Below are 25,472 nucleotides of genomic sequence, written 5' to 3'. Positions count from 1 at the left end.
TATGCATTATTAAGACTGTCCCGTTCATCCCAAGTGGGTTATCAAAACCTACACTGTATGTCCTCACTGGTTGTGCACTGTACCAGTATATCACTTTATAGAACTCTGCACTCTCACTTTCTAACAAAGAAGGAAACATGCTCAAGCATTTTTTTTTTTTTTAACATAACTGGTTGGTGAACAATATGTTTTTATTTTTCCATGCCACATGTCATTATGATTGAAGATCAGATATACAGAAGTACATAGAATGAATCAGCAGACAATTCTAACCTACTTGTCCCTATGATGGCTTGATATCGGAGCCTGTGTTAACCGCTCCAGCACATTTGGATCTGTGTCGGGTGCACTTTCAATTCGCTGGAATCACAAGTATAGAGGAACGGAGTATATGGAGATGGACAATTGGAATAATATAAAATAAAGGCATTACACAGTTCATAATACTTGAAGCACTTTATCAACTTCTGAATAGTTCATCAGTCTAACAAACTGCACTGGCATTGCCAATTTCATTTAAAAGTGACAGCTCGAATAAATGGGAAACTTGCAAGAAGTTACATCAGTTACAGACAAAGTGCATTTCAAAAATGATATACAGGTTTTTACACAAGTTTGTGCAAAAGCAGATACATGAAGTTTATTTCCTGGTTGCTGCATAGTGCTGCGTGCCTCGACAAGTAAAATATGAATTTTTGCTTCTCTGTGAAATTGCACTTCACATTATCTAAAACACAGTTGTTACAGATACCTGCTAGGATATGGATTATCACAGCGACTACAATGTTATTCCTTCTCTGATTGCACCTTAAAGTTACTTTGTCGCAACATACGTCAGTTTGAACTCATAATAATACTTGGGTCTCACAGCAAGAATCTCAGTTCCATGGGTGCGTGAATTGACTACTTCTAACATCACAGTCTAAAATGTGTTGTGTCAAAGGTAAATGTACGAGTGGTGGTCATAAACAGGTAGCAGGCTTCCTTTGATGATGCTTGGTATTCCACAGGACCATTTTTCCCCCCTAAACAGAGAAAGTGAGAATTTTCTTTCTGTTTCGTGGGTGGAAGAAAACTATGAAGACTAGTGGAGCCTTTGTACACGTGACTGAAAAATTTACACTAGAAAGAAAAGCAATCTAAATGATCATTTCCAAATATGCTCTTACATTGCATTGTTTTAAAGCACATTTTTACAAATATACACACCACCACATGACCCCAACTCTCTTCACAGAGTGAGACTTCCTTCACAAAAAGGAGTAATGCCTCTAGCATCCTTTTAGAGGCATCCTTTGGGGAGGAGGCATAACAAAAATATGTCAAATGTGTCTCTTTGCATGACAAAAATTCGTCTTTCATCAAACCCACTCCCACAACTCATGGGAACACCGAGGAGAATTAAAGAGAAGTGCACAAATCAACTGTCCAACGTGGTGCTGTATACAGATTTTAGCTAAGTTCTTACAATACATGAATGACACAGTACATACTTGAGCATCTCCATCTGTGAATTCTGCTAAAGTGGACTTGGAGACAAAGTAAAGGTGGTAGTAATGAATTTGGAAATGGATACACCTGCCATACTTGACCTTAGGACTTAAACCAGTCCTAACACAGGACAAGACAAACACGCTCATTTCATCCTTGGCATGAAATCATTCGACAAATTGTAAACTATGAAAAGAAAAAAACAAGCAGCTGGAATAAATGAAAAAGATGAAGGCCCTTCCTGCATTTCATCTCCAACACATTAGAATCATATGATAATCCTACAAACCAACTGTCCATCATCCATGTGAGCTACTGGGTATTTTAGATTTCTTGATGATTATTGTTTCTGAACACCAGATAACACAGAGAAAGTGCAAGTAATTAGTATTTATCAACATACACGTTGCAATATTCATTTTGCATTTTATTTGTGAAGAGACAGTGCCTACGAACAGGAAACAATGCACAATAGTTGTCAACTTCATTTTACTCATGTTAAGTTCCATTTTCGGCACTGGATCTCTTGACAGCCAATTAAATTTGCTTTTTTGAGGAACTAAGATAACCTGCCAATGTTCATAAAAATTATGACTTTGTTGTGGTTCTTGCTTGAGATGCCTGCTTTGCACAACTGAATGATGGAGACAAAAATGTTGCATATATGACGCAGTACAAGAGAGTGAGAAACACAGAGGCTCAAACAGTTGAACACACATGTACTTGTATATGCCCAACACAAAAGTAAAAGTAACAAAAGGCAAACACAGCTTCTTCAGACACTGTTCAGTCAGAAAAAAATCAGAACTCGTGTTGAAGACTGGGAAATTGTCGAAGATCGACGCCCAAACTTGTAAAAAGCGCAAGCAACATGAAGATGCAACCATCTGCACAATCTTCATGATTGGCAGCACATTTTTACATACAACTCATGAACATCAGAGCTAATCCAACGTTGTACTGAAATTTCTGGGGGCACAAAATCTAATGGGCCTTCCCGATATCAAATTTGTTAATATATTTACCATCTGGTTACAGTTTTGCCATTGAAATGAAATTTTGGCTGTCAAAAAAAGACATTGCGATGTGGCAATGGAAGTGAAGACTTTGATCCTATTTTGAGATCTTCACATTACCGTGAACACTGATGCGCATTTCATATCCATTCTATATATCATAATTCAATAAATAGAACACAAATACATCCAGGCACTACACCTACTGTGGATACCCTAACTTTAAAACTTTACAAACTGATGCCATTCTCTGCTATTTCGATTCTTGAGCACAGAACACCGTTGCTCTTGACAAGTACTCGTAGAAACAATAAAAACAAACTAAATAAGCACACCTATATATCAGAAAAGCAATCACCAAGAAAGTGAGAGAAAAAACAAACACTGAGAATAAAACAAGAAGAAAAATATCTGATATACAGAGTACATGAGAAAGCATAAATGGAATGCATCATCATGAATAGACTCTTTATCTCTGTAAAATTAAAGTCAAAGAATTCTGAAATCATTGCCATTAGCCCAGAGTAATAACCTATACCTCCTTGTATTTCCCTTGCTTTTCTCATACAGACACGTTACACTAATAGCTACCCGCACCTGCGTGCAAGGCTCAGCAGATGCTACTCCACATGACACTTGTACATTTAAAACAAAGTCCTATGCTTGGTTGGCTTAATACTAAATCACTGTTTTTTCTTATACACAAAGTCACATACCATTAACTTCTTTTCAACAACTGCTGAGTTTACCAGCTCAATGACTGGCAATACTGTGTATCTTGCAGTTGACCTATAATGCCATAAAAGAGCAGAGTATATAGTGTACTCTAGTGCAGTGAGACTTTCAGTTGAGTTCTGAGAGAAGAGAGAAAAAAAAACAATAACAAAAGCTTCCTACTTGCTATAAAAGTTACAGTACATACTCAAATGTACGGGTCCAACCTACACTTATAGCTTGTTTGATTAATACTAATGACAGACAAATACACAGAAATCTATGTGAAAAAATCTACTGCCTTTAGTCATCAAAGCATTTCCTCACAGGCCACACTGCTTCTCATCTAGAATTAGGCATATGAATACAGAAGATATCAATTACCATGGTAACTAGTTGGCTTTTAAAGAGACAAAAGGGATTGCCTGTAATAGAAAATTTGTAGAAGAAATCCTTGGCAGAATCGGCAAGACTTGTGAACTTCCTGTCACGCAACTAGTCACTCATATCTTATTTTTAATCTTAATCATCGTCAAAATCATAGCTTCCAACTGATTCTCAATTTTCCAGGGGAGGTTTTGTGCTCACTCTATATGTATGCAAACTGCTCTTTACTTTTCACAAAATGCACCAGAGAAATGGCATACATAAGGACAATAATTCCTAGAAAATGTTCTCTTCAAAAACATCACATTATTACAAGACCACTCGACTACACCCACTTAGTACACATTTATTTACAGTAGTTTGAACTAGGCCCCAATATACGCAAGCTTATTCACAGCTTTTAGAGAATTGTCTTTAAGTAACCTACAAGGGAAATGCTGGGACTGTAAACCTATACCGACTCAATTCCCATCACATACTGTGACACATTTTGCGCACATTTAAAACTCTCTCTTTCAGAAATGTCCTGACAAGTCATAATCTCTTTATATCATCCTAGACAGGAAGGAAGGGGTGATAGATGCACGGGATGAGGCAAGGGGGGTAAAGCGTGATGAGAGGAGAGAAAAACGACCTCATTACTTTGCGAAATTCTCAGTAAGTACATCTCACGGATACATATGTCGAGGGTCATTAAACAGCAACATGACCCTCGGTGGATAGCTCTAAATGAAGGGAATAAGAGCTAAGTGTGACAGCTTGCTGTGGGGGCTATGCTATTACTCAGCAGCTACGAAGTGTGACGAAAAAATCAGAAGGGGTCAAAGGGCAGGGACCAAGGGAATGGGGAGTTACAGGGGCTCCTTTCTCCAACCCCCGGAGGAAGGGAGAGGACTATCTGTCGGATGTGACGTCACAGGAACAGGAGTTAGCAGCAGCCCTGGCCGCCTTGCTGCCCTCTATCACCCGACGGCTGTGCAGGATTGACGGTTGAATGCTGTGGGCCGAGCTTAATTCCATTAGCCTACCAGGCAAAGTAAGGAAATACACGGGGTGAAGAAAAAACAAAGAGATAAGAAAACAAGGAGTAGAAATTATGCAGAATAATGCTTTTTGACATACATGTATTCATAGGTGTAGCATCTACAGGCACAACCAAGAAGTGTGGAAATGCTACATCCATTAAGAACACATACATTTGCAAAGGTATTCATATGATTTTACTGACTGGCAAAACTTTATGATAACTGGCTTAATTCACAAATGAAAAAGTAGAAAATTTTTGTATATGTTTTCCCTAGGACAGTCACTGAAAATAATATGAATGAGAAGCAAATGTATTTGCTCTTTCTTTCTTTGTTTGTTGTTGCTTTTTTCCACAGTAAGGGAATGCAGGAAAGCTGATGTTATTACTTTGTAGATGGTTCATGTACATACTAACTCGACTCAGCCCAGTCATTGTAAAAAAGCGACAGGGCTGCACCAGGGTGGTGCACAACAACAAAGCCAACACAAAGCGAATATGACGATCGCCTTGAGTTATGATCATTTTTCTCACCTGAAACTCTTTAAAGACAATCTTCATTAATTAGACTTCATTTCTATGTTATCGATATTGACATACATAATTCACAACTTACCAAAAACGAAGATTATATGCAGCATGTGCAAACAGTACATTGTCTTTCACTGACGGCCATTTTGAATAATCGGTAGTTCATGCAGTCGAAGCTGCACTTTATTCAAAAGGGCTGTCAGTGAAAGATGATGTACTGTTCACATACGCTGCATATAACCTACATTTTCGGTAAGTTGTAAATTGTTTATGTCAATATCAATAACATAGAAATGAAGTCTGATAAATGAAGATTGTCTTTAATGAGTTTGAGGTGACAAAAATGATGTAAAGTATCAAAACTCAACGTGATCGCCATGTTCGCTTTGTGTTTGCTTTGTTGTTGTGCACCACCCTGGTATAGCCCTGTCTCATTTTTACAGCAACTGGACTGTATATATTTAATGTACATACATACAATTACTATGCATTAATCATATTTTTTTTTTTAAATTAAAAAAAAATGTGTATGCCATTTTGTGAACAATCAAGTAAACTGTGTACATGGTCATACAACCAGGAAAGACTTTACCTCATTGTTGATGTCAAAGACACCCTCTTGGATCTTCTGGTAGATCTCCTTGGCAGTGTTGATGAAGGCCTCTTCCACGTTGGCCGCAGTCTTGGCCGACGTCTCCATGAAGATCAGGCCGTGTTCCCTGGCGAAGGCTTCGCCTTCCTCCTTCTTCACATCGCGCCTCGCTTCCAGGTCACTGTCAAGACAAAGCATGTCAACGTAAAGGAGTTTGCACAACCTCTGGCCCATAGAGTATGAGAGGTATTGACCAACTGCAGATGCATTTACATATGCTGGACTCTGTGTTTGCTCTTCAAAGGTCAGCATGTCAAGGAGTCAACTACTCTCTGCACTCCTTCATTTTCTTCAATTAAATTTATGTGAAACGACCGACTCTTTCTTATATGTGTGATTCTTCAAGATACTCACTTTGCTAACTCTTATCTAAGTATTATTCGGATCTCCCATACTCTGACAAGATGTTCTGATGTACCCTTCATATTGGAGATTTGAGTAACATTCCATACAACTAAACAAATTCTGCAGTTACCATACAGCCAGACATTGAGGCTCGGGGGAGGAGCTTCAGTTGGTAATAATGGAGTAACTTTAAGGAGTCAATGCATCATTTAGATGGAAGATGCATTGCTAATGTTAAATGTGGATGTCGAGTACACAACTATCTAACAGAAGTCACAATCAGAGCAATACTTCATCTCTACCCACTGAATACCCGTTTACTACACATAGCTGGCTTTTGTCCAGTGCTTTGGGTGCCATTTCATGACCTGATTCAAAGAAGTGCATGATAAGGGTTCTAATACAAAATATCCTTCCAAATCTAGAGCTTGGGCAAAATAAGAGCTATACAAATTATTGACAAGTCAGTTGAAAGCATGCCATTCCAACTTCAAAGTTAACATAAGTCTATATGTTGTTACAGTTCACATGGACTGGCTGGAGAATGATTACAATATCAACTACAAATGTCACTACAGCGACTGGTTATACCCCCGCCAAACAACATTTCATAAGATTTGGTCAAAACAACATTTGATAAGCTTTGGTCAAAAAACTGAGGAAGTAGTTAAATCCGCAAGATCTTTCCTTGATCTTCTGCCATTAATATGCCGTTACCATGGCAACGTACTTTCGGGTACTGTCGAAAAATGCGTCTTGCACATCTACAACCAAAGGCACACATCTGTACCAAGTTTCATGGAAATTGGGCAAAAACTGAGGAAGTAGTTTGCAACACAAAATTTTCCATCATTTTGGCTCATAATATGTGAGCTGTTACCATGGCAACATACTTTTTGTCACTGTCAAGAAATGTGTCATGCTGACCTATATCCTAAGACAAACATTCAATATGAATTCCATGAGAATTGGAAGAACACTGATGAAGCAGTTTTGCCATGAAGCATTTTGCCCTATATTTTACCAATAACATGCCGTTACCATGGCAACGCACTTTTTGCCACTGCGAAAATATGTGTCTTGCACATTAACATATTCAGATGAACATCTGTACCTAATTTCATAAAAATTGATCAAAAACTGTGGGAGGAGTTCGCGACGCAAGATTTGTACCCATTTTTGCCCATAATATGCCATTACCATGGCAACGTACTTTTGGGTACTGTCAAAAAATACGTCTTGCACATCTACAACCCAAGGCACACATCTGTGCCAAGTTTTATGGGAATCGGTTGAAAACTGAGGAAGTAGTTCGCGACGCAAGATTTGTACCCATTTTTGCCCATAATATGCCGTTACCATGGCAACGTACTTTTGGGTACTGTCAAAAACTACGTCTTGCACATCTACAACCCAAGGCACACATCTGTGCCAAGTTTTATGGGAATCGGTTGAAAACTGAGGAAGTAGTTCGCGACGCAAGATTTGTACCCATTTTTGCCCATAATATGCCGTTACCATGGCAACGTAATTTTGGGTACTGTCAAAAAATACGTCTTGCACATCTACAACCCAAGGCACACATCTGTGCCAAGTTTTATGGGAATCGGTTGAAAACTGAGGAAGTAGTTCGCGACGCAAGATTTGCAACGGACCGACCGCCCGACCGACCGTCCGCTGATTCCTATATACCCCCTTCAAACTTCGTTTGGCGGGGGTATAAAAATCAATATATTTTCCGACGCGTGTCAAAGTAACAATGTGTACCTACCTATGCTGCCAAGTATAATAAGATTTTTCAAAGACCAGGCTGCTACGAGGTATACATGCAGAGCACTTAAAGATTCTCACTCACCTCTTGTTACCAATCAGCATAATGACCATGTTTGAACTTGAATGTTGGCGCGCATCTTCTAGCCATGTTGTGAGATGGTTGAAGGTATCTCGCCTATTGATCAAAAGACAATTCAGAAGTGATATAACAAACAATGTAATTACTGTTACTATTATATTGTAAGTTCGGATATGCACTTTCATGGTAATGTATGGCCAGACAAGCCTTTACTGCACATATGATTTCATGTGAACTTGTTATCGCAACAATTGTAATTTTTATATGATTTATTTTATCTGAGATATGAGAGCATAAGTGTGTTGTGTTTACAACATATGCAAGACAAACGGGCTATTCAGAGTGTTAAAAGTTAGATCATGAGGCACACAAATAAGACACAGACAAAAATTGCTCACTTGTGCATGTCCCAATGTTGCGTCAAACTTGAACACACAATACAACACCAGAGATATTTTGTGTCAATGCATGTGCAGGATGCTAAAAACCAACTTGCCTGTGGCAACTAAAACTCACCAATGGGAAAGTGATATCACATGAATAGGCATTTGCCAGTTGGGGCAAGTAGGTGACTTATCTTTAGTAATGCCGTGTGTCTGTGTGTCAAGATGACAAGGTGGTATTTAGTGTCTAGAGCTCTCCAGATAAGTCAATTCTAAATCTATTCAATTCAAATGAAGATTTCACCTGACAGGTCTGTGATGTAAATTTCCCTTCATAGTAAAACACACTAACAGCATATCACAACACTCAAAAGAATATTTGATACACATCGACACAAAGGGAAAATCCATTAGCTCCCTGAATGTGAAACACAGAGTATCAGCCTCACATTCATAGGCATATGAAATTTACAAGGGAAGTCCCTTTATTATGTTGCTTTGTACTAAAACAACAAAATCAGTGAAAGTTTTCCAAGAAATAAAAAAAAAAACATGTAATAACAAATGTAAGAATTACAGAATTTTAGAAAGTAAGACAAATTGCTGACTCTTTGGATGTCTGTCCGGGTTTAAGTATTGGAGAAAAATGAAAATTTGTGAAATTTTGTGTAAAAAACAAATGGAGAGCTGGTCAAAGGCATATCATACAGAGCTGCCAATTGTGTCTGATTTTCCTTAATACTTCACTGATTTGCTTCTCTGATATGTCTGCTTTCATGCCAATCAACACAATATTAGGTTAAGACAGACAAACCCACTCTAAGGATCCACAGGTGCATGAAAGCAGTGCTTTGGTTTTTATGTACGTGCACTTCCCGTGTCCGATAATCCACATTCAAAAGAGAAGGGCATCTTTTCAAGTATGACAAGAAGTTCAGCTACTTCTTTTGTTACCTTTGAGAATTGCAATGCTGCAAGTAAAAGTGACAAATAACAAATCAAAGATCCTTTCAAGTGGATCGTTAACCACAAACCACCACGGCCTGTTGCAGTTCATTTCATCGTAGATTTACTCGTCACTATTGATGCACAGTTGCTTTTCACAGAGGGCTACTTTCACACTTCATGACAGACTGAAAAACACACAAATGAAGATGGATCTCCTAGCTGTAGGGAGTAGTGTATAAGCTATGAAGTGCATTAGTATCCTTAAAGGGATTGTATAGTTTTGGTTGAGACCAAATTTCAGGTTTCTAACATTTTTTTGGTGAGATAATGAGAAACCTCTTATGAAGTATGAAAGAGCATGTAATTCTATGAGGAATTCAATGTTTATTTGATGAAAATTGATTTGAAATGGCTGAGATATCTAAAAAAAGAGCGATTCTAATAAGGTGTGCGACCCACACTTTATTACGATCGCTTTGTTTTACTTTGTTTTTAGATGTTACAGTAATTCCAAACCCGATTTTCATCAAATAAACTGTGAATTCCTCTTAAAATGATATGTTTTGTACTATATCATAAGTGTTTTCTCATCTCCAATACTGTACCATCCCTTTATTAAGCAGTAGGATGGGGCAACTAAATGAATGAGATAGCTGGTGTTAGGAGTGACTGTTCTCCACACATCAATTCAACACAAAGCATGTCAATGTGCCAATGCTTTATTGCATAAATGGCGAATCCTGACAGGTACTATTTCTTGGTCACAGGGACACCCCCCTTGGAAGGGGACCAGTGTATAATACAGAATCAGATTGTACCTTACTGAGAATGTCAATATTGTTTGATGGTTTGACCATGCCCTCAGGCTCTTACACTGATAAAATAATACAGCAAAACTTGCCTTAATTTCAAGCAATTGCTCCATAGAATAAAGAAAATCATTATGCATTATATACTTGACAATTTTCTGCTAAGTTTGTTGCAAAATGATTCTTGGAATTTAAAAGTCCTTTAAGTAACCTTAAGTCCCAGAAGCCACAGCATGATTTTGCTGATTCATTAAATATATACATTCAACTTTAATGCTTTATAACTTATACACAATATTATTAACGAAAGAGGTAAATATCGTGATAAAACCTAGTTTGTTTGTTTTGTTTTGTTTTTGCTAAATGACATTTGCAGAACAAGAGCTATTGTATCTGAAATATGATACAAGTATCTAAATGTGAAATGATAAGTATTTATGAACACCTCCATAAATAGCTTTTCGGTCGTTTGGTGGTATGTTTTAAATGTTCAGCATACCTCCGTACAAATGTTGGTTTTGCAATCTAAATCATCGCGCCATTCATACTGCCTTCGAAAATTGCAACATTCAGAAAATCTCAACATTTGGGTGAGAGTTATTTGGCAACTATACCATATGACTTTTGAAAAATCCAACAGAACAATCACAGACCAATGTGTGGTTTTCCTAGCTTTGCATGAGGTTTGTGTGACATTTTGCAGCCAGAATGCTAAATGCAGAAAACACTCTGAATACTTGCCATAGGTCTGCCACTCCCACATCCTGCCAACAGATGAGAAATGTGGAAATGGCCTGCCAGGCCATTGTCACAGTTAAATGCAGCAGACTCTCAAGCTAATCGCACCGGAGGGCAAAAAGCATGTGACACTTCAGGCTGAGAATGGGCCTTGCACCATTTCTAATGACAACTTGCAAAGTCACATCCACCAATTAGACAAAACAGAAAAAAAGTACCACAGTGGCGGATCCAAGGGGGAGCACACTGGGCGCATGCCCCCCTTTAATTTTTCATTGAAACAAAAGAAATAACAAGAAAAAAATGAGGGGTGCCTGCGCCCTGCTTTAATTTTGCAAAGGTGCCCCCTCTTTATGGAATTCCTGAATCCGCCCCTGTACCACGTGTATTTTACACAGTTACTATGGTAGTATGTGTTTTGAAATGATGAATGAATGAATATATGTCATATACCTGGTGATGTCATAAACCAAGAGGGCCCCAGCAGCTCCTCGGTAATATGATCTTGTGATGGAACGGAACGACTCCTGCCCAGCCTGGCCAGAGAGTAAAAGAAAAGCATTTTCCACTCTTTACTGATATCATAAATATATCCAGGCTTTTTTTTCACCCTTTACTGAAATCTATGTTCAAATGGTCTAATAAATGCTGCAAGACTTAATACTGTACCAATGGCAATACAAGTGCAGACAAAAGTATGCTTTCGTACAATCAATATCAAAATCTGAACTTTCAAACTTTCGTCCACTACGTCACACTTATTTTCTTCAATTGCTCCCTCCATGTATGTTGTTCATTTAATAGCCTTTTGTAATCCGACATCCCAGATCAATCTCTCTCTCTCTCTTTATAAGTTCCATTTTGAATATAAAGCACATTGCTCTAGCTATCACAGATTAAATGAGAAATCTATAATATAAAATGCTTGAACCAAGAAATCATTTCACACTTCTAAGTCATTCATGGGTAGTAATATGACAGAAACAAAACACTGATAGTTAAAGTGATTACCATCTCATTCATGGTAACACCATGAGCCTCGTTATTTCCCCTTTTACTCTTCCTTATAGGGGATGAACTGGCAGAGGAAGACTTTTGTTTATCTGGTTTTTGCTTTAGAAACACATGGCAATGAAATACCTATAGCATGTATGATTTCTGTGAAGAGAAAACCATGATATGGTTACTGCGATGAAACTTTCCCCCTGCTTGTGCATTGCTTGCTTTTTACTTGCTGAAGACTGTGCTTGCTATTTCTAAATTACTGGGTCCACTGCATCAATAATACATGTAGCAGACCACTGGCTACATGCATGCACATACAGTAGGCACAGACTAGCTGTATTGTCACAGATGAACCCATGGCAGTTGTGACAGGGTGAACACAGGGACCAGCTACATGTGTATATACTGCCCTCTGTTACACCAATTGCGTCGAATGATATAGCGTTAGAGAGAGCGTCAGCCCCACAAAAGATTGCACAAATTTTGTCCTTTTGTGTAGTCAGTAGCAATATTTTAAATGAAAAAGTAGTTTATTGGTCATATAGCAAAGACAAAGTCCTATGTTTAACCCAGTAGTACCCTTTAAACTTCCATCTAATGATCCCTCCAAAACAACAACAACAGCAGTGCTTGATACATTGAATGATCTTCTAACTACAAGGTACAGTCAAGGAAGCCACTTACCGTATCCCAGATCTGCAGTTTAATTTGTTTGCCATCAATATTTATCATCCGTGCACCAAATTCAACACCTGCAGCCATGAGATATACACAAGAATAAAAATGTATACATATCATTGATCCAGTCATGTTTAATTTTCATCACTTCCAAACTGTGCTATGTGCCTTCTACACCACGTATAATACAGATTTTTGGTCACAGTGATTAAAGGGACTGTACAGCACTGGTTGAGGTGGGGATTCATGTTTTTAACATTCCTTAGTGAGATAATGAAAAACCTCTCATGAAATATGAAAGAGCATGTAATTTTAAGAAGGATTCAACGTTTATTTGATGAAAATTGGTTTCCAAATGGCCGAGATATCCAAAAAAGTGCTAATAATAAAAAGCAACATGCCACAAATTTATTAGGATCTCTTTGTTTCACCTTGTTTTTTGATATCTCAGCCATTTCAAAACCGATTTTCATCAAATAAACTTTTGATACCCCTTAGAACTGCATGCTCTTTGACATCTCATAGAGTGGTTTCTGAATATCTCGCAAAACGTTAAAAGCTAAATCCTCACCTCGACCAGAACTGTACACACCCTTTAAACATTTGGAGTTACAAAGCAAATATCAGCATTTCAATTCAATACATAAGTCAGGTGAATGGAATTTTATATAGGTATAAATGCTTCTGTTCTTAAAGGATACTTTTACTCAAACTCTATTTCAACCTAAAAAAAAAAAAGGCCAAGTTCTAATATTAAAAGCAATGACTGGTAAAAGCTCTGCTACCAAAATATGTCACAAGAATTACTGCTACGTCAGGGGAGAAAGGTAGGAAAAGTGAAAGTGGAAGTACTCGGCAGCAGTGCCGACATTTTAACTTCGCTGAAAAACATGGCTGAAATTCGAAACTGGTAGCATCCACAGAGCTCTAGAGTTCCGTGGTAGCATCCCTTCCAAGTTCAACTCACTTCCTCCATAAGGACAGAGGCATAATAGTAGAATCTGGCACGACAGACATAAACTAGCACATCATAGGGGGAGTTGGGCGAGTGGCCCAGACTAGCACACAGGGACACGAGTCTTACACAGACAGAGAAAGAAAAAATGTTCATGAGAATGGTATCTAAAGATCATATTTACTCAGGGCAGATGATAGGAAGGTCAGCATCACAATGTACTTCCTACAAAGTACATGTCTCTTAAATTCTTTTTAAAGGACAAGTCCACTTTCATAGACAAGTGGATTGAGTGAATGCAGCAATATTGGTAGAATGCATCAGTGAGAATTTGAGGAAAATTGGACAATCCGTTCAAAAGTTATGAATTTTTTAAGTTTCTGTTAAGTCAATGCTGGATGGGAAGACTACTACAGCTTGTGATATCACATGTGTACAACTATATAAAGAAAATTCACTATATTTTCACTTTTCTCCCATTATGAAAGAACACCTGACTTGCCTCCTTCAGAAGACAGGGGAAATAATATTACCCTTAACATACATCACTGACAAGTCAAGGAAATGTACACTTTCTTCAAAAAATTAAATTTTGTGAAATTCTCTTTGTTTTCCTTATATTGTTCTACGCATGTCACATCTTAGACTGTAGTAGTCTTCTCATCCAGTGGTGACTGTGCAGATACTTTTAAAAATCCATAACTTTTGAATGGATAGTCAGATGTTCCCAAAACTTTTCGTGATGTGTTCTACGAATATTGCTGCACTCACTCAATCAACATAAAGGTGGACTTGTCCTTTAAGGTTAGCAATTGATACAAATTTCATTTCATAGTATCCTTCCATTTCGTTAAAAAAAAACAAAACAAAACAAAACAAAAGCAAAGGAATGAAAAGGAGTTAGACAGATTTGATGCAGTGTAGGGGGTCTTCTTCCCAGCCCTTTTGATGCGACATTCATGTGGCTTGGTGAACCCAGTGCTTACAGCGTAAATGCGGAATGGAACTTCACTGTAATGTACCACATTCTGTACACGGATGGAAACTACATTATCATAAAACTTGTGGCAGGATTTTTTTTTTTTTTTGAGCTAGTCATACATATAGCTTCAAAATGTGATATCATCCATCTCTCAAATGTAATTTGGTTTAGTAAGTTCTCCATTAAACATGACGACACCATCCTACAGTAACAAAGTGACTGTTAGTGTTCATGTTTTTAAAGAAATTAACACTGGCTTTATACCAGCAAAAATGTATGAAGTTCAGAAGTGGGCAACATACATTGTAGACACTAATTAAATGCAAAGCAAAGTTTTTGCTACTATCATTATTATTATTATTATTTTATTTTATTTTTTTTTTTTTTTTTTGGGGGGGGCCTATACATTGTATGTGTTGGGAGGTTCTATGGTTGCAAGAATATTCATTGATAAGATGGACTAAAGCCACATGGAATCTACCCATAAATTCTGATATCATGTCACTCCCTCCTGTGGGCAACACACACTGCACTTTTCTTTGCAATTCTTTGCAGAATTAGGATGCAAGAAACTTGCAACATGAAGGCCTTGTGAATAATCTGAATCTTTCACAATTATTTCACTACATGCACTGTCTTAAATCAAACTTGATTTTGCTGGACACACTATCTGGCCTGGTACAAGACACATTTAAGCTTTACTGATTATTTATGTCCTCTGCAGAGCACAAACATTGAATGAAATAAAGGAGAACTAGAAAAGCACTCTGAAAACGCAGACCTCCGCCAAGCAGCTACTTTCCACCGATGATCTTGCTCTTCCCAAAGAGATTCTTCTCCTCTCCACCACTGGGGAAAAGCTCTTTGGGCTCTTCCATAGAGATCAGTGATTTCCACCCATAGGTATACATGCTGAAAAATAGCCCGATTTCCCAATATAGAAGCCTTTGTTACGTCATAAACCCTCAGCTGTGCGGCGCACCTCGCCCTACCAGACACTAGAGCACGCGCTTTGGTGCGCGTTTGAAAACCTCAAAAATGCGCAGCTTGAACTCCCAAGTTCATTGACCCTACCTGTCAAAATACCAAAAATCCTTCATAAATTCCCCCAAAATTCTCGGATCACTACCAAAATTTAATCATTTGTTACTTGTGTGAGTTGTGTCATTCTCAACCTTTCCTGCACGTTTCATCTAAATCCGTCAACTACTTTTTGAGTTATTTTGCAAACAGACAAAGAAACAAACAAACAAACAAACCAACCAACGGTAACGAAAACATAACCTCCTCCCTTGGCGGAGGTAATAAACCTACCTATTGTGAGGTCATGGACAGGCTGGAATCGTTTGTCTGTGAACTGTAGGAGGAGGCAGGACTTGCCAACGCCTGTGGAGTACAAGAAAAGAATGCACATTGCTGTTAATTCACTCATTAGCACATCCGGGCATTACCATCACACAAAACCTCATACGAGAATGAAACCATATTCACATAAAAACATACACCATTTACAAGAGAGGTTCATATTATGTACTGAATACCATTTCTGGAGACTAATGGTTTCGGTCCTATCTACAGCACATGCTGTTGATGGGACAGTAATTTACATCCTAAAGCAATTGAGGTCAACTATGACATACTCTGGATTATCAGGAGTCTCTCTAGCCTATCAGTTTGTGAAGAGGAATACTTCCATCACTCCTGGTGTATACACGCATGTATGACACTTCTGCAAACTAGTAATCTCACGAGTTAACATTTTTGTCCTCGAGGGTGTGGGTGAGGTTAAGTGAGGAGTTCACCATCATTATTTTCTGTCACTGGAAATCAATGTGTCATAGTCACAGGCATTAAACTCTCCAAAAACTGGGCATAATATACCATTATCGTTGGAAAAACAATGCTCAATAACATGCAATTCGGCAACAAACTACAACGTCCCAATGAAGTTTGTTTAAAATGGGACAGGCTTCGTAGAAATAATTTTTTACATGAAGTCACTGCAGCTGCCTTGTCAATGGATCATAGAATGCATGTCTGTGGACCATGTAATATGTGAGGGAACTGGTAATAGAGTCATTCTGATGTTAATATCAAATCATTCATATCAATATTTGGGTCGAGAGTAATTACCACCTGGGCAATTACCCCGGACCCTTCCCCTTCCCCTAACCCTAATCCTAATCCTGAACCTAATCCTAACCCAAACCCAAACTCTCACCCTAAATCTAACCCTAACCCTGATCTTTACTCTAACCTAATCACTAACCAGTATTTAGTTGGGGGGAGGGGGGGGGGGGGGAGGGGGCAGGGTAGGGTAATTGCCCTGCAATACACAATATTTTGTTTACTAAACCTTCTCCACATTGATTTATACTATAACTATTCACATATCAACAGTCAGTACTTAATCAAACACACAAAGTCCAAGTCCAAAAATCTCCATTTTATGGTGTGGTGAAGACTATGTTAGTACCCTCCCTGCACACCTTACTTTTCTCCTCCCCAATAACGTCACAAAGTCAAAGGTGAGAGTAATGTGATTAACATCTGCCAAGGTGAAACATAGTCACCTTTTTCTATCCTTTGATTATCATATAACAAGCGGGATCGTCTGGAAAGAAGGTAATTATGTGAAAGTATCCTTCTGCGAAGGAAATGAAATATATTAATATGTTCATAAATTCTAAATGAAATAATTCCATGCACCACTTCTCTTAAAGGGAAGGTATAGTATTGGTGGAGATGAGGATTGGGCTTTTAACCTGTTGAGGACGAGTCTCGAGTACACTCGGGTAATTGTCCAGAAATTTGTGTTGTATATAGCAAAATCAGCCCGTCCTCAACAGGTTAACTTATTGCGAGATACCAAGAAACCACTTATGAAATAATACAAAGCATACCATTCTAAGAGGAATTCAAAGTTTGTTAGATGAAAATCAGGTTTGGAATGGCCGAGACATTCAAAAACAAAGTAAAACAAAGTGATCCAAATAAGAGGTGGGCCCCACCTTTATCAGGATTGCTCTGTTTTGAATATCTCAGCCATTTCAAAACCAATTTTCATCAAATAAATGTTGAATCCCTCTTGGAACTACTATGCTCTTTCATATTTCAAAAGAGGTTTTTCATCCCACAAAAAAATGTTAGAAACCTAAAGTTAGGTCTCGACTACAACTATACAATCCCTTTAATATCTGCTATTACGCCTACTCTCTTGCTGCCAGTAACTTCAACTGTACCTTCACTAAAGCCCAGAGTGCATCCATAAATGAGATTTATTACTCTAGGGCAGTACTACAAGTTTTGCTGATATGGCCACAAAGAGAGAAAGAGAGACATAAAGATAGACAGATTTAAAAAGAAAAATCCCACTTGCTGCTTTCTCTCCACTTTACTCTGAGACAATATGTATTGAATTGAATTCTTCTGCAACCCCCACCCCCCCCCCCACACACACACACACACAAACACAGAGCAGTTGGCTTCTGTTGCACAACTGCCTAAAATAAAAATAAAAAAATACTTGTACTGGATTTCCCAATTACAGATAAGCATCCTGTCTATTCTGCAGGAAGGATTTGCTGCAGCTTTACCGAGTTCAAACAGTCAGGTAATGATATAATTTCCAAAACATTACCAAAATAACAATGTGTTAATATCATGTACACTTTTGTACGTAAAACTAATGCTCTTCTCTTGGGCAAGTCAAGTCTCATCTTAAACCTTACTCGTCTGTACGTGCATTTCAGTTGTTTTCATTCTTTTCATAGCATCTACTGAATTTATATGAATTAGTTGTGTGCTCTAATCTACACACTTTCTGTACTCTGCAGCTTTCATTTCCTTACATCACTTTACTTATTATACAGTGCTTGCCAACTAATTATACTTTGTGTTTTGCACTTATGGCATTATCATAATTACATGTACCCAATAAACAACTTAACTCTTACAGGCACATAATCACTGTACAGCAAGAAACAGATTTTCAAGATTGAAAAGTAGGTGCTAACTTGCTGACAATCATGCATCAATTAATGCTTGCACCGTCTAATGATTTTCATGATTATTCCTTATCATCAAACCACTTCTATTTGTTGAAAGCCAAAGTCTGAATCTGCAATTTAGATTTTACAATGGTAGGTATCAGAATATCATGCAGCACTTCGACATAATGATGAAACGGGAGTGAATTCTGTGATAAAAAGATCCCTTCACAACATGACTATCAGCAATGGGTGAGGCCAACTCTTCATTAGAGACATGCCAATTACAGCGACACTGTCAGCACTTGGAACAAGATATGTAGCTAATGTACACTAAAACACGGTGCAGAGCATTCATCCATCCACCACCCGTAGATGGGCGTATAATGCACCCAGCAGGTGCATCAATGATGTAAAAGACTGCAGGAAGGGGCCGCAGACAGATGGCTGAAAGGAAACCTTCACTAATGTGGGCAGAATTTCCCTATTACATGACAAAGGCAGAGTCAAGTACATGATATCTGATTCCACCATGCCATTTCTGTGTATGGGGTGGGGCATCCCTTGTATGACACTGCCGTAGCAGGCAATCATGCATTCACAACACACATCACGGCAAAGGGCACTACTACCACTACTACACCAGATGTTACGATAAAGTGTCACCCGACTGACCTGGGGCTGATTTCCCTGCAGAAATGTACATCACTACTAAACCAACATTTATCTATTATTCATGTACTCTCATTTTCCACAGACAAAAGCTGCTTCTCCAAGGTCATTTCTACACAGATGTATTGTAAATGTGGTCAGCAACCCCTACAATACAAGGACAAAAGACAATTCAGCTTTAACCAGAAAATACAGCAAAATCCCTCACCAACCACAAAATGAAAGAGAAATGGAAGAGATAAAAACCCCTCATTCGAGACTTGACATAACATGCACTCGCAAACTAGTAAAACACACACACACACATACATGTACACATATCGACGACATCGTTATTACCTGTGCTACAGTAAAATTGGGTGTACTTTTTGTTATTATCACTTCTAATATGTCATAACAATACCACAAGGGACAAAGTACATGTATTGTCAAGGTCAATTCAAAGTGAAAAACAAATGCAGGACAGGAAAGAAAAAAAGAAATAAAACATTGAATGAAAAATGTTAAACAACTCGCTCATCCCACGGAGGTGGTCCCTGCTCATACAACACATTACAGAGAAGGATAGTGATAAAGCAAGATACACAAACAAAAAGTGTTTCATTTCCTGACTACTATGAGAAGAGAGAGCGGGGAAGAAGAGAAAACATGGATCATCAGACTTAAAAAAAAAAATGCCAATGATACATCTAAATCAAATAGTCAAAGACCAGACACAGGGAAGGGGAAGGGGGGGGGGGGGTGGAGAAAGACAGTACAAGAAGAAACTACAGTAAAAACATACACAAAAAAAAAAACCCAGCAATTAACATCTAGCAAAGGAAATCTAATTCTGTTCCTGCACTAAATCAGGGATGCCAACCTTGTGAACAGCACTGAATCAACTTGAGGCCTGAAAGAATGCATATCTAGTAGAAAAATCTACCTTTCCTGCAACAGATATATCAATGTGCAATAATATTCAGTAGAAACATGGTACAATTGTACATTGTACAATGTTTACCTTTTCTGCAATAGATATGTGTAGTATTAATTTGTGAATGACAGTATTTTGGCCGAAAGCTTCTGTATTTCTGGCTATAAAAAAAAAAAGAAAGAAAGTACAAAATACTGAAAAAAAGTCACAGTTGGTATCTCTGTTACATTTTATGTTATGACCTCACAGTGCTAAAAGCCCACTCACCTCCTTGCCATTTAAGGCGACGAAATGCAGTGTACAGTGTAGGTGAGTTATCATGCATGGGTATTTGCTTGCTAAAAGCAAGAGGCCCTTGCCTTGTAACCTATTTAGGCAAGTGGTTATTTATTCATTTATTTATCTACAGTATCTATTAATCTATCCATTTATTTATTTATCTATTTTGCATGGATCTCACCCACAATCAGCCTCTACTGCTTGTATGACATTTGTATGTATTTTTCCCCCACATACTACTAGTATAGTACTAGTTTAGAAAACATTTATAAACCTGCTCTCTTCATTCACTTAAGTTGTTTGAAGATAAAATACATTGAGTGTTATTCTCCTTTCGTAAGTATTCTAAAATCCTAAAGCCTAGAATAAAAAAAAGGAGGGAAAAAATGACCTTCAGAAAAAAGCTAAATGCATGAATAATGACAGCATATTAAGGTCATCAAATATAAATAAATACAAAAAAGAAGTTCATAAGCAAATACATACAATTGAAAAATTGTGTAAAAACCTTACAGTATTCAGTATCTCTTTCTTTTCTACATTCTGTGTCAAGTTAAAGCATGCACCAGATACTTAGTACCCACACACACTGAATGCTTCATCTTCTTGGATGTTTCTGGCGCTACTGATTATTTCATCACACAGCCATTGTTTCCTTTGTAGCAGTAATTATTGTTGTTTTTTTTTTCTGCAGTGTGACTTGTGGCACAGTGAAGATGTTACTTTGTGTAGGTAAGGTATGTCTTGGGCTGACCAACCTTGGGCAAGCTCTCGAGATAAACAGGGACAAAAATAATACACAGAAATTGAATGCTGTGGCACGCGGGCTACCAGTGCACCTCAAGTTTAACCCGTTGAGGATGGACTGATTGAGCTACAACACACATTTCCCATAGACACTTGCCCGAGTATACTCGGGACTCGTCCTCAACGGGTTAAGTTTGTGGAAGTGATCAAAGTTACTGTGTCTCTCACACAAGTACATGTACCCACTATTTCTGAATCTCTTTACAACAACCAATCTCCATCTTGACCTTGTTCCCTTCTTGATTCACAACTACACCAGAATATGTTCACTCTCATCGATGCAGGGCCTCAGCTATCATTACCATGAAGGAATTTAAAATCTAAGTGAGAATAAATTGGTTTCACAAGCATAAATCTGTAAATTGGCATGACAGAAGTCCATGTATACAATTTAGGGGGAAAAAATGGAAAAGTAGAACCCCCCCCCCCAGTCCACAATACCAATGTCACATGAACTCAGGCTAGAGGTCAAAAAAATCCCAGATGAATGTTATTCAGCAGAAATTTGAGTATCAATGCACGGCTCCACTGAAAGATACTATGCACTGCATGAAGTGGTCAGCAACGCCCTGAATAAATTGATGTTTTAATACTTCAAACACGATTCTGCTGTTTCCAAGTAGCACTCCACAACTGTGAATGTGTGTGCTACGCTTCTTTTTCAGCAATAAACTACCTGGTAATGAGCGTGGTGTCATGAAGTTTGCTGCTTCTGATTTGCCATTTCTTGTGCTCATAATGAGACCTGTATTGAATCCCAGCACAAGTTAGCCTGTGAGGTGCAGTATTTTGATCAGATTTTATCACAACCATAATAATCAAGATACAAGTACATAACTTAAAAGGAAGACGGTCATCACATAGTGAGATACTACAATTCTTCGATAGAACTGGTCTTAATTCACTGCTCATAGCGGCACACATGGAAATCATGCCTAGTGCTGGACTGCTCGTCGGCAAATATGCCCACTGAAGCATACATTCATCAGTAACACTCGACTCTGGTTGGGTGTGATTCTTTGGTTTCATGGGTGCTGTGTTACAGGGCATACATGTATGAACTCAACGCAACTATACACAATCGTGTGGTAGCAGCCATGGCCCAATTCGCTGGATGCAGCCTGTGGCTGGATGGTAAACTTCAAAACGACACATGTATACAAGGGGTATGCATACTAATTACTATGTGGTTGTATTCACTGCCATTTTTTTTTTAACCCTCTGTGTAGTCTAGACCTAAACAGAGTAGGCCTATCAGTGATGCAGGTACCCTAGAGTACCAAATACAAATTTGCCATTTTGTTGAATTATTCATAGTTTTTTTTTTTTTTTTTTTTTTTTTTTTTTTTTTTTTTTTTTTTAGCACTGCACCCTGGGTTACTAAAAGATATGTAAAAATAATTCTTAATATTGTTATGCACAAAAATGTTTTCTTGTTTCAAATGCAAATTAATGCATGCAAATAATAAATTGCAAATTTACATGCTCAGTTGTAATTTTCACTATTTAATATTATTGTACAGGTATGTTATTGTAAGTACTGATTTGAAAATCAGCATTGGGATCATTATTGCCACACTGATCAATGCCGGAGCTGATGATGAGAAAATAGTCGCCATGACAACATTGCACAACTGTATGACAATGAACACGAGTTGGCGCTACACAATGCCGTACCCCGGTGTACAGCCAGCCAAATCATATCAAGACAAACCCTTTGAGTTTTGGCACATAATAAATCTATTCGGTCCGACCTCTCCTATCCGGACGTGTCGGGACCTGTGCTCATCTGGATAAGGGATTTGGCCAGATATAGGAGACTCAATGTTTGAAATACACGCAGCTGCCTATCCATTATCAATTTTGCATGAACATGTCAGGTCCTCGTTAGCTGGTCTGCTTTCAGAATTTTCTGATAATTTGCTTAATGAATGATTGCCTGTACCGTGCCCCGATTTACCCCAAAAAATAAAAAAATAAAAAAATAAATTGTCAATGTTCTCGCTGTGATTTGGGGATAGTGATTATCTGAATGGGTGTTATTTGGATGAAAATTTGATGTGAATGTACATTAATTATGTTGGGAATAACATGTAATTCATGTGAGTTTGTGCAGGAATTTTGTCTGGAATTCCCCTTTTCCCCGTAATCATTAGATTAAAAAAACAAAAACAAAAACAAAATCATGGCGAGATTGTGTCCGGATGATAGTAGTAGTACATTTTATCAGTAATAATAATTAGCGAGATCTGGATAAAGGGAGGCCAGATAAATAGGAGAGGTTGGACTGTAGTTCTGGGCTGGGGCCCCATTTCATAAAAGATGTTAGGATGGCAACTCTTGCTGGAATGGCAACTTCCAATACTTGAATGGCAACTCAGCCAATCAGGAAGCTGGATTCTTGTCATTACTAGGACAATTGCCATTCCAGCAAGAGTTGTTTGAATGTTATCATATCAACTTTTTATGAAATGGGCCCTGCCTATTAAACGTAGAGCTTGTAGGGTCTACTAATATAGAGTCTAGATTCTAAGTAGGCCTACCCTCTGCGAACTCCAATGTTACAATTACTCAAACTCAAGTACTACAAACTTTAGAATTAATTCAGATCTTTACCTAATCTCACCGGCGTGATTCGTGATAGCTCCCCGGGCCGGGGTTAATCTTTACCCTGAAAAGAGTACCAGGTCTTCTTTAGACACCATCATATCATTGCATTACTTAGATTCTACACCATTGTCAGGCATTGACATAACTATACAAGGAGCGCCCCGCTAGCCCAAGGCAGGGTTAGATAATCATATGAATGACAAGGCAATGTCTATTCCTTGATAAAAAAGTAGAATGTGGTCTGGTCTGCCTGAAGTATGAGGTTGTACATAGAGATCTACGTGGTTACTTGTACAGTCACATGCACACAAACTGAACACTCACTGGCATGTTTACAAGAAGGCAATGTTCCCACACACGTTACGTTCTAATTCAGCAATAGGTCTAACGTTAGACAGCCAGGTTAGGTTTTCCCCCATGCATTTCTACACGCAAAACCCATTCGTACATGACTCCGCAGTGTGGACGTAGTGAGAATACCGACTGCAACACTCAACAACGCACATACGCAACTTACAATCACATACACTGGGTCTAATCATAAGAAAATGAAAAGATCGATTATTCTCACCTGTGTCTCCTATAATAATGTACTTGAATAAATATGCATACGACATTTTGATGTGAAAATCGTCAAATTCTGTTCACGTTTCAGGCTGTGTCCATACACCTTACTTATGACGTCATCACTTGGTTAAACGTGAGGATAGTGCAACACGCATGCGCACAATAATCACGTTGATTATGGATACTTGAAGTGTAAATCGATGTTTGTTTCTATCTCTTTGATGAAAGCTGATGAACTCCAGATGGCCATCTGGAGTGCATCAAAGAAAAGAAAATAGTACTGTCGATAGACATTGTATTGTGCTCTAGATCAGCTGATGGAAGAAGGTTAATGTGAGAACAATGCATTAAAATGGAATTCCAGACCAGTCCAAGTTAATACATGTACAATGTAGTACAATGTACTAAACAGTGTATTTATGCTAGAACTAGCTGATGGAAGAAAATAGTGTAAGAACAAGGCATTAAAATGGAATTCCAGACCTGTCAAAAATTAGTCTGATAAGAAAGAGTGAAGTTTATTGTACTGTCAAATCAAATAATGTATTTAATGTTGCAACTGTAGGCCTATGTGATCTTTTGTAAAGAGCTCGAAACTTCTGCTAGCAAAGCTGATATAGATCGAAGGAATGTACGTATAGTGCATTGCAGGGAATTCAGGACCAGTTAAAAGTCAATCTAAAAAGAAAGAGTAAAGTTTATTGTACTGTAAAATCAAATGTATTTGATATAGCAGCTGTATGCGTTTATGTATCTTTTGTTAAACACTAAGAAACTTCTGTAGGATCAGCTGATTAAAGAAATCAAGGGCCTATCTGATTTGGGTCAAATTTTAATCGTTGTGCTTGCAATTTTTCTTTCAGACTAACCTTTTAAGTGGTATGAAATTCTCCTTTTCGTCATCGCTGTGTGTTCATCGACCAACTATAAGGTCCGCTATCCCGAAGGGTCTTTACTCCGAAACGCACAAATTCCGGATAGGCCCTACCTATTTTATTTTCGTTGACCCGAAAATAAAATAGGATTTGTTTAGTCCGAAGGTTCATTCTGAAAGTAATAATAATGTTCTTTATTCCGAAGGTTCGTTAAACCGAAATTAAATAAGGTCCTTTATTCCGAAGG

At 38.1% G+C, this 25,472-nt stretch overlaps 1 protein-coding gene across 1 annotated transcript; it reads right to left on the bottom strand.

Annotated features, from left to right (window-relative positions):
* Positions 1-173: 173 nt before the first annotated feature.
* LOC140232888 (ras-related protein Rab-2A) lies at positions 174-24,476 on the bottom strand. The gene is made up of 7 exons (XM_072313001.1): positions 24,355-24,476; positions 15,825-15,896; positions 12,580-12,647; positions 11,344-11,426; positions 8,016-8,108; positions 5,756-5,936; positions 174-4,632 (listed from the first exon to the last, which is right to left on the bottom strand). The coding sequence occupies exons 1-7, from the start codon at positions 24,398-24,400 to the stop codon at positions 4,537-4,539; spliced, it is 639 nt and encodes a 212-aa protein (XP_072169102.1). The 5' UTR covers positions 24,401-24,476; the 3' UTR covers positions 174-4,536.
* Between the last annotated feature and the right edge of the window lie 996 nt (positions 24,477-25,472).

The sequence above is a fragment of the Diadema setosum genome, chromosome 9 (assembly GCF_964275005.1).
Source record: "Diadema setosum chromosome 9, eeDiaSeto1, whole genome shotgun sequence".
Taxonomy (NCBI): Eukaryota; Metazoa; Echinodermata; class Echinoidea; order Diadematoida; family Diadematidae; genus Diadema; species Diadema setosum.
This window is presented reverse-complemented; position numbering and strand designations above follow the sequence as displayed.